Source organism: Hemiscyllium ocellatum, chromosome 9, assembly GCF_020745735.1.
Source record: "Hemiscyllium ocellatum isolate sHemOce1 chromosome 9, sHemOce1.pat.X.cur, whole genome shotgun sequence".
NCBI classification, from domain to species: domain Eukaryota; kingdom Metazoa; phylum Chordata; class Chondrichthyes; order Orectolobiformes; family Hemiscylliidae; genus Hemiscyllium; species Hemiscyllium ocellatum.
Window position 1 is genome coordinate 15923457 of NC_083409.1, and position 14653 is coordinate 15938109.

General features: G+C 46.2%; 1 gene segment (V, D, J or C); it reads right to left on the reverse strand.

The window, feature by feature from the left end:
- Positions 1–916: 916 nt before the first annotated feature.
- On the reverse strand, positions 917–13751 carry LOC132818603 (Ig kappa chain V region Mem5-like). The segment is given in 4 exon segments: positions 917–1258; positions 12680–12714; positions 13222–13516; positions 13703–13751. Coding segments are annotated over 4 exon segments (708 nt in total).
- Positions 13752–14653: the final 902 nt, after the last annotated feature.

A 14653-nucleotide genomic window follows, 5' to 3' on the forward strand; every position in this document is an offset into this window, starting at 1 on the left:
GCATCTGCAGTCCTTGTTTTTACCTCAGAGAGACACAGCTGACAATGTCAGTGATTGGCCGAAGATTGTTTCAGCAGCTACCCAACATGCAGCAGAGATTGCACAGTGCGATCCCATCAGCTGGACCTGGACCAACAGAGTGAAGAGGGAGTGCATCAGATTGTACTTATTGAGTCCTAACAGCTTTCAGTTTCTGTTCTTTTTGGAATCTTGTAACCTGCATAAATTCCTGATCAAAGGGATCATTTGAAAATGATTAATGATTGATGATTGCAATTGATTAACATGCCAACCAGGCAATCTTTACAATGACCTGCTGAAATGCAGCCAATCAACTGGGGGGCGGGGAAGGTCATCTATTTCCAAAGCATACACCAGACAGAGACTGAATCTTCACCTTTATTCCCTTTTCCACATTCACATTGACAGAAAAAAAACTGCATTTAACAGCCCAGACAGAGGAAGCTGCTCAAATTCACAGCCACAATGGCGTTTAAGGAAAACATTTGTGGAGAATTGCTCAATAACATGAGAATCCTGTCCCTTTAAACAGTGACAAAACCTTAAATTGGAACTGAGAGCTAAGCAGGAAGAAGATCTGGTTTATTGAAGCAGAGAATTCTGAGGTTCACATTGTTTTGTACAGCTGACAGTCTTCAGCAACTTCAAGAGATTTTACTTGGCATCACAAGTCAACTCTGTCCCCATCAAACACTCCCAGAACAGGGACAGCATGGGGTTTGACACAGCGTAAAGCTCCCTCGACACTGTTGCAATGACCTGCTTTAATATCCAAACCTCAGAAGTGTCTCTGAGCAGTCCTGAGAAGGAAGAGAGTTGAAATTCAGTGCTGACAATGACCTTTGTCCTGCCAGCTCAGCCCTGTTCTATTTAAAGTTGTGTCTCCTCTGTGGACTGTCTCCAACACTCTAAACACATTCTGATCTCCTGATGCTCTTGCTGAGGGGAGAGGGGAGGGTCACGTGGGTGAGGGCACAGGAGAAGCGAGCGTTGGACTCCCAGTCAGACCCAGAGAGGGTCAGCAGGCTGCTGACACTGTAGGTGCTGTCCGAAGCTCGCAGGTAGTTGCTGGTCTGAACCCCGTCCGAAATGACTGCACCGTCTTTCTTCCACTGCACCTCCAGCTCATCGGGATAAAAGTGATTGGCAAGGCACACCAGGGTGGCAGTGTCCTTGGCATTAATCTGCTCAGGGGAGGGGGGCAGCAGGGTCAGCTTGGGCTGAGAGTTGTCACGGACTGAAAGACAAAAGAAACAATTTTAATCCCTGCCTTTTGAAGGGAATTCAACCCTCACAATATTCACTGGCAATACGGTCTTTTTGAACATTCTTAGTCAATACAGAATAAACCCGACAAAAGAACAGACACTGTTCAAATTGCTTCTTGCGATCTGAGTGTCACTGGCAGGGCCAGCATTCATTACCGTCTCTAGATGTCCCTGAGAAGGTGATGGTGAAGCAGCAGAGAGAGAAGGGACAATTTTGGACCATCAGTTATGGAATGAATGTGGGAAGCTGGAAGGGCTATCGATGGGGGAGCATTTTAGTGACACTGATTAGAACTCAGTGAGATTGAGAGTAGGGATGGAAATGGAGAACCATGGAGCAAGTGTAAAAGTTTTCATTTTACTAAACTGTGTGGTGCTTTGGTAAAAGTGGATCGGAACCAATGGCATGATGGGAAATCAGTGTCAGGGCAGTGGGAGCCCTCAAAGGATGAGACAGACTGTTCAGAATCTGTTCCCACAATGAGTAAGGGTGGGACTCCCAGATCTAGACCAAATGAACAAGAGGATTGGGGTTCACGTACTGACATGGATTGGGAACTGGTTGGCAGGCAGCACAGAAAGAATGAGTCTTTTTCTGAATGGCAGGTAATAACAACTTAGGGTGCCACAGGGTCAGCCCTTGGTACCCAGTTATTCATAATAAATAACAATAGAGTCATAGGGGCCCAAAAGACCCATCAGCCCATTGTGTCCATACTGGTCAAAAAACAACAACCCAATAATTGTCATCCATTTTTCCAGCAAAAGGGAATTAGATGCAATGTGTATTTAAGAAGGAATTAGATACAGTTCTTAGGATTAAAGGGATCAAAGAATGTGGGGAGAAAGTAGGAACAGGGGACTGTGTTGGATGAACAGCCATGATCATATTGAAGGGTGGAGCAGGCCTTGAAGGGCCGAATGGCCTACTGCTGCTCCTGTGTTTGATGTTTCTATCTGTTTCTCAGATAATGAAGGAATGTCTCTCATCATGTTGAAGCTGGAAGTCAGATGGGTGTGGAGGTGGAAGATGTGGCCATGGTGATTAATGCAGGTCAGTAAGGTGGTTCAGAAGACACATGGGAGAAACTGTTTTTCTTTTTCCCTTGATGGAATGAGGGCATTGCTGGATCGGCAGCATTTATTGCCCATCCCTAATCACCCAGAGGGCAGTTTAGAGTCACCCACATTGCTGTGGGTCTGGGGTCACATGGTAAGGATGGCAGTTTCCTTCCCTAAAGGACATAAGGGAATCAGATGCTTTTCCTGACAATCAACGATGGTTTCATGGTCATCATTAGACTCTTAATTGCAGATTTTGTTTGGATTGAATTTGAATGCCACCATCTGCTGGATTCTAACCCTGGTCCCCAGAACATTACCTGGATCTCTGGATTAACAGCTCAGCAATAACACCATTAGACCATCACCTCCCTTATCTCATTTTTGGTTGACTGTGAAAGCAAGGAGTTTGTTTATTCTGGAACTGTATAAAACCCCAGTTAGAGCACAGTGAGAGAACTGTGTACGGTTCTGGTCACCACATACAGGAAGGATGTGATTCCATTAGAGATGGGGACAGAGGAGGAGTTTGTCTGGAGTGGGGACTTTGAGCTTTGCGGAATGATTGGATTGGCTGGGACTGTTTTCTTTGGAACACAGGAGGCTGAGGGGAGATTTGATGGTGGTGTGTAAAATGATGAGGGGCCTGGACAGAGTGGGTAGGAAGGACTGATTTCCACCAGCACAGAGGGCAATAACCATGGGGAGAGATTGAAATCAGTTGGGGCAGGATTAGAGGGGGGTTGAGGGTCTTTGTTTTCACCCAGAGCTTGGTGGGATGTGGGACTCACTGTCTGAAAGGGTGGGAGAGGCAGAAACCCTCATCACATTGAAAAAACACTTAGATGTTCACTTGAAACAGCAAAACTTCCAGAGCTATGGAGCAAGAGCTGGAAAGTGGGATGGAGCGTGGTATCTCTTTAACAAACCTCCGATTACCCACAGATCAGGAGAACTTTATCCAAGAACATTGGAGCAGACTCGGATCCACACACTTCAGGAAAGAATCACGTTGGGGTGTCTGAGTAGAAGATTCTAGATTATATTTCAAACCTTGCTGCACACTATTGGGCTGAGGTCAAGGGTGAGGCTGCAAAGTGTCTCAGTGTCCTAGAGTCAGACAGGGTCACTGCTCCTAATGACCCCATGACTCCTGGAAGGTGAGAGTGCACAGACAATGGATGAGGATCCTGATCAGGAGACTCCAACCTTCAAGAAAGACTTGCACTTGTGTAGCACCTGGGTCCAACTCAGGGTGTCCCACTGGATCTTTCCAGCAGACTGTGCACAGCGAGATCCCAAACCCCATGTGATAATTAGCAGAGAAATACATTCTGAGTGATTTTGACTGGGGGATAAATATTGACCAGGGACACCAGGGGGAACTGCCTGCTCTTCATCCAATAGTGCCATGGAATGGCATCTTTCACAACTGAAAGACTCTCAGTTCATCCAAAAAATGAAGAATAGTTCCTTGAAGATGAAGTTGCAGGTACATAGGGAAGTGACAAAGTTATTTGGTTTGCTTTCCTTTATTTGTCAGTGCATTGGGTATTGGAGTTGGGAGCTGTTGCGGCTGTACAGGACATTGGTTAGGGCACTTTTGGAATACTGTGTGCAATTCAGTTCTCCTTGCTGTAGGAAAAATGTTGCGAATCTTAAAATGATTTACAAGGATGATGCCAAGGTTGGAGGGTTTACATGAAAAGGAGAGGCTGAATAGGCTGAGGCTGTTTTCCCTGGATCATTGCAGGTTGATGGGTGACCGTATAGAGGTTTATAAAATCATGAGCGGCATAGATAAGGTGAATAGAGAAGATTTTTTCTCCAGAGTTGGGGAGTCCAGAACTGGAGGGCATAGGCTGAAGGTGACAGGGGAAAGATTTAAAAGGGACCTAAGGGACGTTTTCAATCAGAGGGAGTTAAATGTATGGAATGAGCTGCCAGAGGAGGTGGTGAAGGCTGGGACAATTACAACATTTAAAAGGCATGGGTATGTAAATAGAAAGATGTTAGAGGGATATGGGCCAAATGCTGGCAAGTGGGACTAGATTAATTTCGGATATCTGGTCAGCATGGACGAGTTGGACCAAAGGGTCTGATTCTGTGCTGTCCATCTCTCTGACTCTAATTTTATTTCAATCCAGCCCTTAACACATCAGGCTCTCCCAAAGACATTTACAGACAGTTTTGTTTGACAAGCAGTCACTGTTGCAATGTCAGTAACGTGGCAGCCAGTTTCTGCACAGCAAGATCCCACTAGAAGCAATGAGATCAAAGACCAATAATGATGTTGGCTCAACGATAAATATTGTCCTGAACTCAACCCAAAGAGAAAGGAATTTGGTTCAGTTGGATGGAAAATGAGAAAATGGAAGGTAAAGGAGAAGGTAGGATTGCTGGTTAGTGATGGGATTGATTGTTACCAAAAAATAAAAGAAAGGGATGGAATTTTTGAATATCAAAGGGATCATAAAAGTGCAGGGAAAATCAACAATAGAACAAACTTAAAGAGTTTGTATCTAAATGCACAAAGCATTCTGAGTAAGGTTGACAAAGTGATGTCACAAATCCAGGTAAATTGAGTTTCCAAGGAATTTAAACTAGTTAAAGTTGAGGAGGGCTCAGGAAAGGTTATTCAAGTTTCTAGAAGATGTAAAAGGACAGAGAATGTGGAAAGGATCAGGAATCGAACATAAAGCACAGCAGATAAGGGGACAATGATGGGAAGGAGGGCAATCAATGCAGGACTAAGGGTGTTGTACTTTAATGCACACAATATACACAATGAGCCTGTAGTGCAGATTGAAACTGGCAGGTACAATGTTGTGGGTATCACAGAGACATGGCTGAAAGGGAATTCGGGCTGGGAACTAAATATTCAAGGATGCATGTCCTATCAAAAGGACGGGCAGATGGGCAGAGGGGGAAGAGTTGCCTTGTTAGTGAGAAATGAAATTAAATCAATAGCAAGAAGTGATGTAGAGTTAGAAGGTGTAGAATCTGTGTGGGTAGAGCTGAGGAACTGCAATAAATAAAGAATCTGATGCAAGTTATGTCCAGGTCTCCAAGCAGTAATCAGAGTGTGGGGAAGGAAATCAGTCAGGAGACAGAAAATGTCAGGGCAGACTTCAATGGATAGGTGGGCTGGGTAGTGTATCTCAAGGAAAGGATTTCATGGAATGTCGATGATTTTGGAGCAGCTTGTGGTTGAGCCATTATGGAACTGGCAGGTCTGGATTCAGTGATGTGTATTGAGGCAAACTTGATTAGTGAGTTTAAGGTGAAAGTATCCCTGTGGATAAGTGACCATAATACGATAGAATTCCCCCTGTAGTTTGAGAGGGAGAAGCTGCAATCAGATTGAACAGTATTTCAGTTGAGTAAAGGTAACTCAATGTGGTGGAGAATAGTGGGAAGCCCGAGAATTAGGAAGCCTTTAAAAACCTGCAGAGGATAACTGAAAAAGCATTAAGGGTGGAGAATGTGAAATGTGGGAGTTATCTAGCCAGTAATATAAAAGAAGATTGCAGGAGTTTTATCAGGTGTATAAAAAGGAAGAGGGAGTCAAAAATAGACTATGGATCACTGGAAAATGAGGCTGGAGAAAGAATAACAGGAAATGAAGGAATAGCAGAGGAATTGAATAGATATTTTGCCTCAGTCTGCACCATGGAAAACACCAGCAGTGTCCCAGTAATTCAAGACTGTCAGGGGTCGGAGGGGTGTGTAGTGGCCATCACTAAGGAGGAGGTACTGGGGAAGCTGGAAGGTCTGAATGTGGATAACTCACCCAGACTGGATGAACTACACCCATGTGTTCTGAAGGAGATCGCTGAGGAGATTGTGGAGGCATTGGTGATGATCTTTCAGTAATCAATGGAGTCAGGGTATGGAGGTGAGATGGGGACGGATTTGGTGGGGGCAAGGGACAGGAAAATGGCTCACATACCACCCCTGTTTCAGAAGGGAGGGAGGTAGAAGGTGGGACATTGTAGGCCAGTTAGCCAGGACTCAGTTGTTGGTAAGGTTTTAGACTTCAATTTAAGGATGAAATTGCAGAGGATTGGAAGTGCAATGGCTTCATCAAGGAGACGTCATGCCTGGCAAATCTGTTAGAATTCTTTGAGGAGGCAATGAGCCAGTCAGACAAAGGAGAGTCCGAGGAAGTAATCTCTTTGGATTTCCACAAGGCATTTGACATAAGATAAGCGCCCACAGTATTAGTGGCAATGTAGTGGCATGGATTGAAGACTGGCAGGTTGGCATAAAGCAGAGCATGAGGAACAATGGCCGCTGGTGACTAGTAGAGTTCTGCAGTTGTCAATGTTATGGCCATAACTATTCACGTTATACATTAACAATCTGGATGAAGGAAGTGAAGACATTGTTGCTAAGTTTGCAGGTGACATGAGGTAGGTGGAGGGACAGATAGTGTTGAGGAAGTGGGAAGGCTGTAAAATCTCCTGGATAGGCTCGGAGAGTGGGCAAAGAAGTGGCAGATAGAACACAATGTGTGACAGTGTGAGGGTGTGCACTTTGGGAGGAAGAAGAGATGCAAAGACTGTTTGCTAAATGAGGAAAGCCTTTGGAAATCTAAAGCACAAACCTCATTCAGGTTTCCCTTCAGGTTAACAGGCAGGTCCAGTTTGTGCTTGGGAAGGCAAATGAAATGATAGCATTCATTTCAATAGGGCCAGAATACAAGAGCAGAGATGTACTGCTGAGGCTGTGTAAGGCTCTGGTCAGACTGCATTTGGAATATTGTGAGCAGATTTGGGACCCATATTCTAAGAAACAATGTGCTGGCATTGGAGGGGTTTACAAGAATGATCCTGGGGATGAAAGGCTTGTCATATGAGGCGTGGTTGAGGACTCTGGGTCTGTACTCAATGGAGTTTAGAAGGATGAGGAGGGATCTTATTGAAATTTGCAGAATACAGATAGGCCTGGATAGAGTGGATGCAGGACAGACTCGGGAACCAAGGCACAGCCTCAGAATGAAGGGCCGACCCTTTTGAGCTGAGGTGAGGAGGAATTTCTTCAGCCAGAAGGTGGTGAATCTGTGGAACTCATTGTTACAGAGGGCAGGGGAGGCCAAGTCACTGAGTGTACTTAAGACAGAGATAGATAGGTTCGTGATTGTGAAGGGGATCGAACGTTCTTGTGGAGTAGCCAGGAGAATGGGGGTGAGAAGCATATCTGCCAAGATCAAATGGCAGAGCAGATTCAATGGGCTGAATGGCTGATTTCTGCTCCTATTTCTTAAAGACTTCTGGAGAGTTTCCCCAAAACCTTGGAACACTGAACCCACTGGACTGTGAGCCCTGCTGGAGCTGTTTGTCATCAGAACTTTGCCAAGAGACAACCAAAGAGTGGAGAGAGTGTGCATCCATGTGGGAATTTCAGAATGTTTCCCAGCTCCTGGAATACCATGAGTACAGGAAGTGAGGTCTGTGACAGCAGTTAGAGCTCTGGGTTTTGGAGCTTGAGCAGCAGCTGGTGTCAGTGCGGAGCGTCCGTGAGGCTGAGAGCTCCGTGGAGAGCACGTTTCTAGATGTGGTCACTCTGCAGCCTCAGAGTATGCAGGGAGAGAGGGAATGGGGGAGCAGCAGACAGTCCAAAAGGATCAGGCAGCTAGTATAGGAGTCCCCAGGCATCCTACTCTCCAACCAGGATACAGTTCAGAATCCTGATGAGAATGATGGTTCATCTGGAGAGTGCAGCCAGAGCCAAGTCCATGGCATCACTGGTGACTCAGCTATAATGGGGGGTTGCCTGGGTGGGGGGGGGCGGGGGGGGAGGTGAGGGGGTGGTGGTATTAGCAAGACTGGAAGAGTGATCGTAAAAGGAGATTTTGAGACTGAGGGCATCGATAGGTGTTTCTGCAGCTGCAGATGGGAATCCAGGATGGTGTGTTGTCTCCCTGGTGCCAGCGTCAAGGATGTCACTGAGCGACTGCAGAGCACCCTGAGGGGAGAGGGGGAACAGGCAGCAGTCGTGGTCCACATCGGTCCCAGTGACAGAGGGAGAAAAGGGATGTAGTCCTGCAGTCAGAATTTAGGGAGCTCAGAAGGGAATTAACATCAGGAACTCAAAAGTAGGAATCTTCAGATTACTCCCAGTGCCCCAGGCAAGTGACAAGAGGAGCAGGAGGATAACACAAGTGACTGTGGGGCTGGAAAGAGGATCCAGGAGGGAGGGTTTTAGATTCTTGTGACATCGGGACTGGGTCTGGGGGAGATGGGACCTGGATAGACCAGACAGCGTTGCTCCTGAACAGAGCTGGCACTGAGCTCCTTTGAGGTGATCTACTCGTGCTGTTGGAGAGGGTTTAAACTAACTTGGCAGAGCTGTGGGAGTCAGGAGGGACTGTCAGAGAGGAACACCAAGGTCCACAGAATCATCAGTGCAGTCAATAAGTCACCACCCAATGGGAAGGATTTAGAGGAATACATTTGCAAGGAATTTACAGTGACCTGCAAATATAATAGTCATTACAAATGGGGTTGGGGGGGGGGGGGAATTTCTTTAATTTCTGAATATAGACTGGGGTAGTAGCAGTGTGAAGGACAGAGGGGCCAGAGTCGTGAGAGTGTGTTCATGTGAATTTTCTCCAGCCGCATGTTTCCAGTCCAATGAGAAAGGAGGCTCTGCTAGATCTGGATCTTGGAAATGAGGAGGCCCAAGTGGATCACGTGTCAGTGAGAGGACACTTAAGGAAGAGTGATCATTGTATCACAAAGTTGAGGGTGACGGTAGAAAAGAACAAAGGCCTTTTCAGGGTCAAACATCTTCACTGGGGAAAATGCCAGCTTCTATAGGATATGGATGTATCGGATCTGAATAAAGTTGGATCAAAGGTTGGCAGGAAAGTCCTGAAAAGAATAGTAGAGGATGTGGACCAGGTATAGTCGAGATACATTTGAAGGAGGGCAAACAATTCCTGAACTTACTCAAGGGCAAAAGTGGGAGAATTATGGTAAATAAGAAAAGGGCAAAAGAGTAACTAGAGAGAGAATAGGGCCCCATGAAGATGAACAATGTACCTCTGGGTGGATCCACAGGAAATGGTTTAGGTCTTAAATGAATATTCCAGGTCAGTATTTATCATGGAGAAAGACATGGAAATTTGGGAACTTGGGAAATAAATAGTAATGTCTTGACACAAGTCCACATTATAGAAGAAGATTTCTTAAAGTGCAAGACGGTAGATAAATCTCCAGGACCTGATCAGGTGTATCCCAGGACATTGTGGAAAGCGAGGAAAGAGATTGCTGGACCCCTTGCTGAGGTATGTTTCTGATTGACAGCCATGAGTGAGGTTCTGGAGAACCAGAGAGGTTGGCTAATGTTAGCCATTATTTAAGAAAGGCTGTAAGGAAAAGCCAGGGAACTATAAACCAGTGAGCCTGATGTCATTGCTGGGTAAGTTATTGGAGTGAATTCTGAGGGACAGGATTTACATGCATTTGGACAATCAATGCAGTTTTGTGCATGGTAATCGTGTCTCACTAACGTGATTGAGGTTGTTTGAAGAGAAGATTGATGTAGGCAGAACAGTACACACTGTCTATATGGACTTCAGCAAAGCATTTGACAAGGTTCCACATGATAGACTGATTAGTAAGATTAGGCCACATGGGATCCAGGGGGAGCTAGCCATTTGGGTAAAAAAAAATGACTTCAAGATAGGAGACAGAGAGTGGTGGTAAGTGGTTGCTTTTCAGACTGGAGATCAGATGTCAGCTGTGTGCCACAAGGATTGGTGCTGGGTCCATGGCTTTTCATCATTTAAATAAATGATTTGGATGTGAATATAGGAATTATGGCGAGTTTGTAAATGACCCCAAAATTGGTGGTACAGTGGATAGTGAAGAAGCTTATCTGAGAGTACAGTGGGACCTTGATCATTTGGGGAAATGGGCAGAGGTGTGGCAAATGGACAAAAGTGCAGACTGCAGATGCTGGAAACCAGAGTTTAGATCAGAGTGGTGCTGGAAAAGCACAGCATGTCAGGCAGCATCCGAGGAGCAGAAAAATCGACTTTTCGGCTAGAGGAATACTGATGAAGGGCTTTTGCCCGAAACGTCGATTTTCCTGCTCCTCGGATGTTGCCTGACCTGCTGTGCTTTTCCAGCACCACTCTGATCTAAACGTGTGACAAATGGAGTTCAATTTAGATAAATGTGAGATGTTGCATTTTGGAAAGTCAAACCAGGGCAGGACTTATACTGTTAATGGTGGGGCCCTGTGGAGTGTTGCTCAACAAAGTGACCTCAGGGTGCAGGGGCAGGGGCAGGGGCAGGGGCAGGGTGCAGGGGCAGGGGCAGGTGCAGGGGCAGGGGCAGGGGCATTATTCCTTGACAGTGGAGTCACAGGGAGACAGGGAGATGAAGAAGGTGTTGGGTACACTTGCCTTTATTGGTCACTGCACTAAGTATCAGAGTTGGGACATCATTTGCAGCTGTACAGGAAATTGGTGAGGCTACTTTGGGAATAATGTCAACAATTCTGATCATCCTGTGATAGGAAGGATGCTGTTAAACTTAAAATTCTGCAGAAAAGATTTACATGGATGTTGCCTGGAACTGGAGGGTTTGAGCTGTCGGAAGAGGCTCAATAGACGGGTTATTTTTCCTGCAGGATCGGAGACTGAGGGGTGGCCTTATAGATGTTTATAAAATCATGACGGGCATGGACAGGGTGTACATCCCAGGTCTTTGCCTTGGGAAAGGGAATCCAAAACTAGAGGGTATAGGTTTAAGATGAGAGGCAAAAGATCCAAAAGGGACCTGAGGGGTAACTTGTCACACAGAGGGTGGTGCGTGTACGGATCGAGCTGTCAGAGAAAGTGCTGGAGACGGATACAATTATAACATTTAAAAGATGTTTGGATGGGTACATGAATAGGAAGGGTTTAGAGGGATGTGGGCTAAATGCTGGCAAATGGGATGAGGTCAGTTTTGGATATCTAGTTAGCATGGAGAAGTTAGACTGAAAGATCTGTTTCCACGCTGTATGACTCCGTGACCATTAGAGGCTGGAAAAGCTGAGATCTTTTACCCTGAAGTGCCGGAGGCTGAGGAGTGACCTTATAGAGGTTTATAAAATCATGAGGGACATAAATAATGTGAATAATGCAGGAAGGAGGTGAATGTTTTGTAGAGCTGGCAAACATATGCACAAAGATCATTCCAGGGATGAGGAATATCAGTTATGAAGATAGATTGGAGAATTTGGGACTGTCTTCTTTGGAGAAAGTTACAGATCACACAACATCAGGTTATAGTCCAACAGGTTAATGTGGAAGCACTAGCTTTTGGAACGCCGCTGACAACCATTTGATGAAGGAGGGGCGCTCCGAAAGCTAGTGCTTCCAAATAAACCCCCTGTTGGACTATAACCTGGTGTTGTGTGATTTTTAACTTTGTCCACCCCAGTCCAACACCGGCACCTTCAAGTCTTTGGAGAAGGCAGCGAGGAGAATTGTTCCAGAAATTCAAAATCAGGAGGGGCCTGGAACAGAGTAAATAGGGAGAAAATGATTCCACTTGTGAAAGGATTGAGACCGAGAGGCCACAGATTGAAAGTAATTGGAAAAGTAAGAAAAGTGAGATGAGGGAAAACATTTTCAGCCAGTGGGTGGTTAAGGTGTGGAATGCACTGCCTGAGAGTGTGGTGGAGGCAGCTTCAATTGAAACATTCCGAAGGGAATGAGACTGTTATCTGAAAAGGAACAATGTGCAGGGTGACAGGGAGAAGGCAGGAGAATGACACTCAGTGAATTGCTCATTCGGAGAGCTAGTCCAGACAGGATGGGTGGAATGGCCTCCTTGTGCACTGTAACAATTCTGTGATTGTGTGATTGAGCAGAGTTAAAGCTGGGGGAGGTGGGAGCTCGGTGTCTCACTGTGCTGCTGCTGCTGCTGCTGCTGCTGCTGCTGCTGCTGAGGTCAGTGAGATCAGAGACTGGGACAGGGAGCCAGAGCTCACATCAAACTCTGCCCCGTGTCCGTCACACTGAGACTGGCAGGAGGCTACTCACTGATTTCACTCCATGCTGCAGGAATGGGACCACAGGCTGCAAATGGACAGAGCTCCTCCACACGGTGAGTAAAACTTACTGACTTATATCTTGCTTTTTTTAAAGAGGGCATGAAAGTAAAGAAATACAGCTGGACACCCTGTTAGACACAGTGCTCCTCAATCAACCATTTCATTCACTGCAGCTTCCCACTAACACCTTCAACAAATCAGCAACTGTATTTTAGAAAGTGTGTTTCAGTATTGAAAGGGTTAATAACAGAGGATTGAGGTTTACTTACTCAGTCTGAGCTTGGTTCCTTTACCGAACGTAAGCCACAGTGAGAGCTCCCAGTGCAGAGGCTGTACAAAAACCTCAGCTCTCTGCTTCCCTCTTATCACTGTCAACCTCTCTCTGTCTCTGTGTGTCTATCGCTCACTCTCACCCTCTCCCTGCCCCTCTCTGTCTCTCCCTCATTCATGTGTCTTTCTCTCTCTGTCTCTCTGGGTTGTTTCCAGCTGGGCTCGGGAGGTTTGTGAAATTTATTTTTCGATGTTAAATCTTGAGGCAGCTCTTCACATGTGGCCATGGAGTGTAAGAGGGAAACTTGAGGCCTTCAGTGAGCGTTGAGACACCACAGGGACTGGAGTGTGCCGTGGACAGTGGAAATCCCAGTTTGGGGTAATTTGATCAGTTTCATTCAGATCTAACTGGATATATCACTTCAGGCGGTGAGACTGTGTGTTCATTATTATACATTTTATGTAACTGTGCGATGTGTCAGTCCAGGAGGTGGTGTTGTGCGTGTTGAGGTTTTTGTACAGCTCTGTGTCACTGTGTTGAGGGTAGCTGCTATACTGCTGACAGTAATAGTCAGCGACATCCTCATTCTGAACGTTGCTGATTGTCAGGGTGAAACTGGTCCCTGATCCACTGCCGGTGAATCGATCGGAGACTCCTGTGAATCGAGTTGTTGCATAATAGATCAGGAGAGAGGGTTTCTGACCTTCTCGCTGCTGGTACCAAGCAAGGTAGCTGCTAATGCTTTGACTGGCCTTACAGGTGATGGTTGCGGTCTGGCCCAGTCCCACTGACAGCACCGGGGGAGACTGGGTCATGGTGATGTCCCCACTGATACCTGAGGGGTCAGAGAGAAACACAGTGAAGTCAGAACTGTCACACAAAGAGCCTGTCAAATGAGAGATTGTTGGAGACACTGAGCATTCCTCTGGTTTCAGCATTTTCCCTTCAATCACAAGTCAGTGGAATTGGAGTGAAATGGAGAGCAGCTAAAGATTCAAGGTGGAAGGAGAGAGATTTGTACCTGCGACACAGAATGCCAGGGGCCAGATCAGCTGGATGTGTGAAATCATGGTGTGTGCTCCTGTCCCTGTGCCTGGTTCCTGATAAACTCTCCCTTCACTGGGCTCTGCTTTATAAAGCTGCAGCCTGTGAGAGTCTGACTGGGTGTTCCTCAGTATGTAAATGGCATCAGGCAGAGAGAGCCACGTCAGCCCCTCACACTTCCTCTTCTCTCTCTCTCTCTCTCTCTCTCTCTGTCTCAGAGTCATTGATGTGAACAACATTGAATGAGGCCATTTGGCCCATTGTGTCTGTGCTGGTAAACAGCGGTCTGATGACACTAATCCCATCCTCCAGCTCTTGGCCCGTTACCCTGGAGGTTACAGCAACACAAGGGAATATCTAAACACTGCTCCAATGTCACGAGAGTTTGTGACTCAACCAGCCTTTCAGGCAGTGAGTTCCAGACTCCCACCACCCTCTGGGTGAAAACATTTCTTCTCAACTCTCCTCTCACTCTCCAACTCTCCAACTCGCCTGGCCATGGACTCACTCGTGTTCAGAACGATGAGAGGGGATCTGATTGAAACATATAAAATTGTAACAGGGCTGGGCAGGGAGGAGGTTTCCCCTGGTTGGGGAGTCTGGAACCAGGGGACACAGGCTCAGGGGGATACAGGGTAGACCATTTAGGACTGAGATGAGGAAACATTTCTTCACTCAGAGGGTGGTCAACCTGTGGAATTCGCTACCACTGAAGGCTGTGGAGGACAAGGAACTGAATATATTCAAGAAAACAAGAGAGATAATTGTTTTGCATTTTAACAACTTGAAGAGAATGGGGAGAACGCAGGAATATGGCTTTGAGAGAGAGGATCAGCCATAGATCATAGAATGCCTACAGTGTGGAAACAGGCCATTTGGCCCGACAAGCCCACACTGACCCTCGAAGAAATTATGACATTCAAAAATT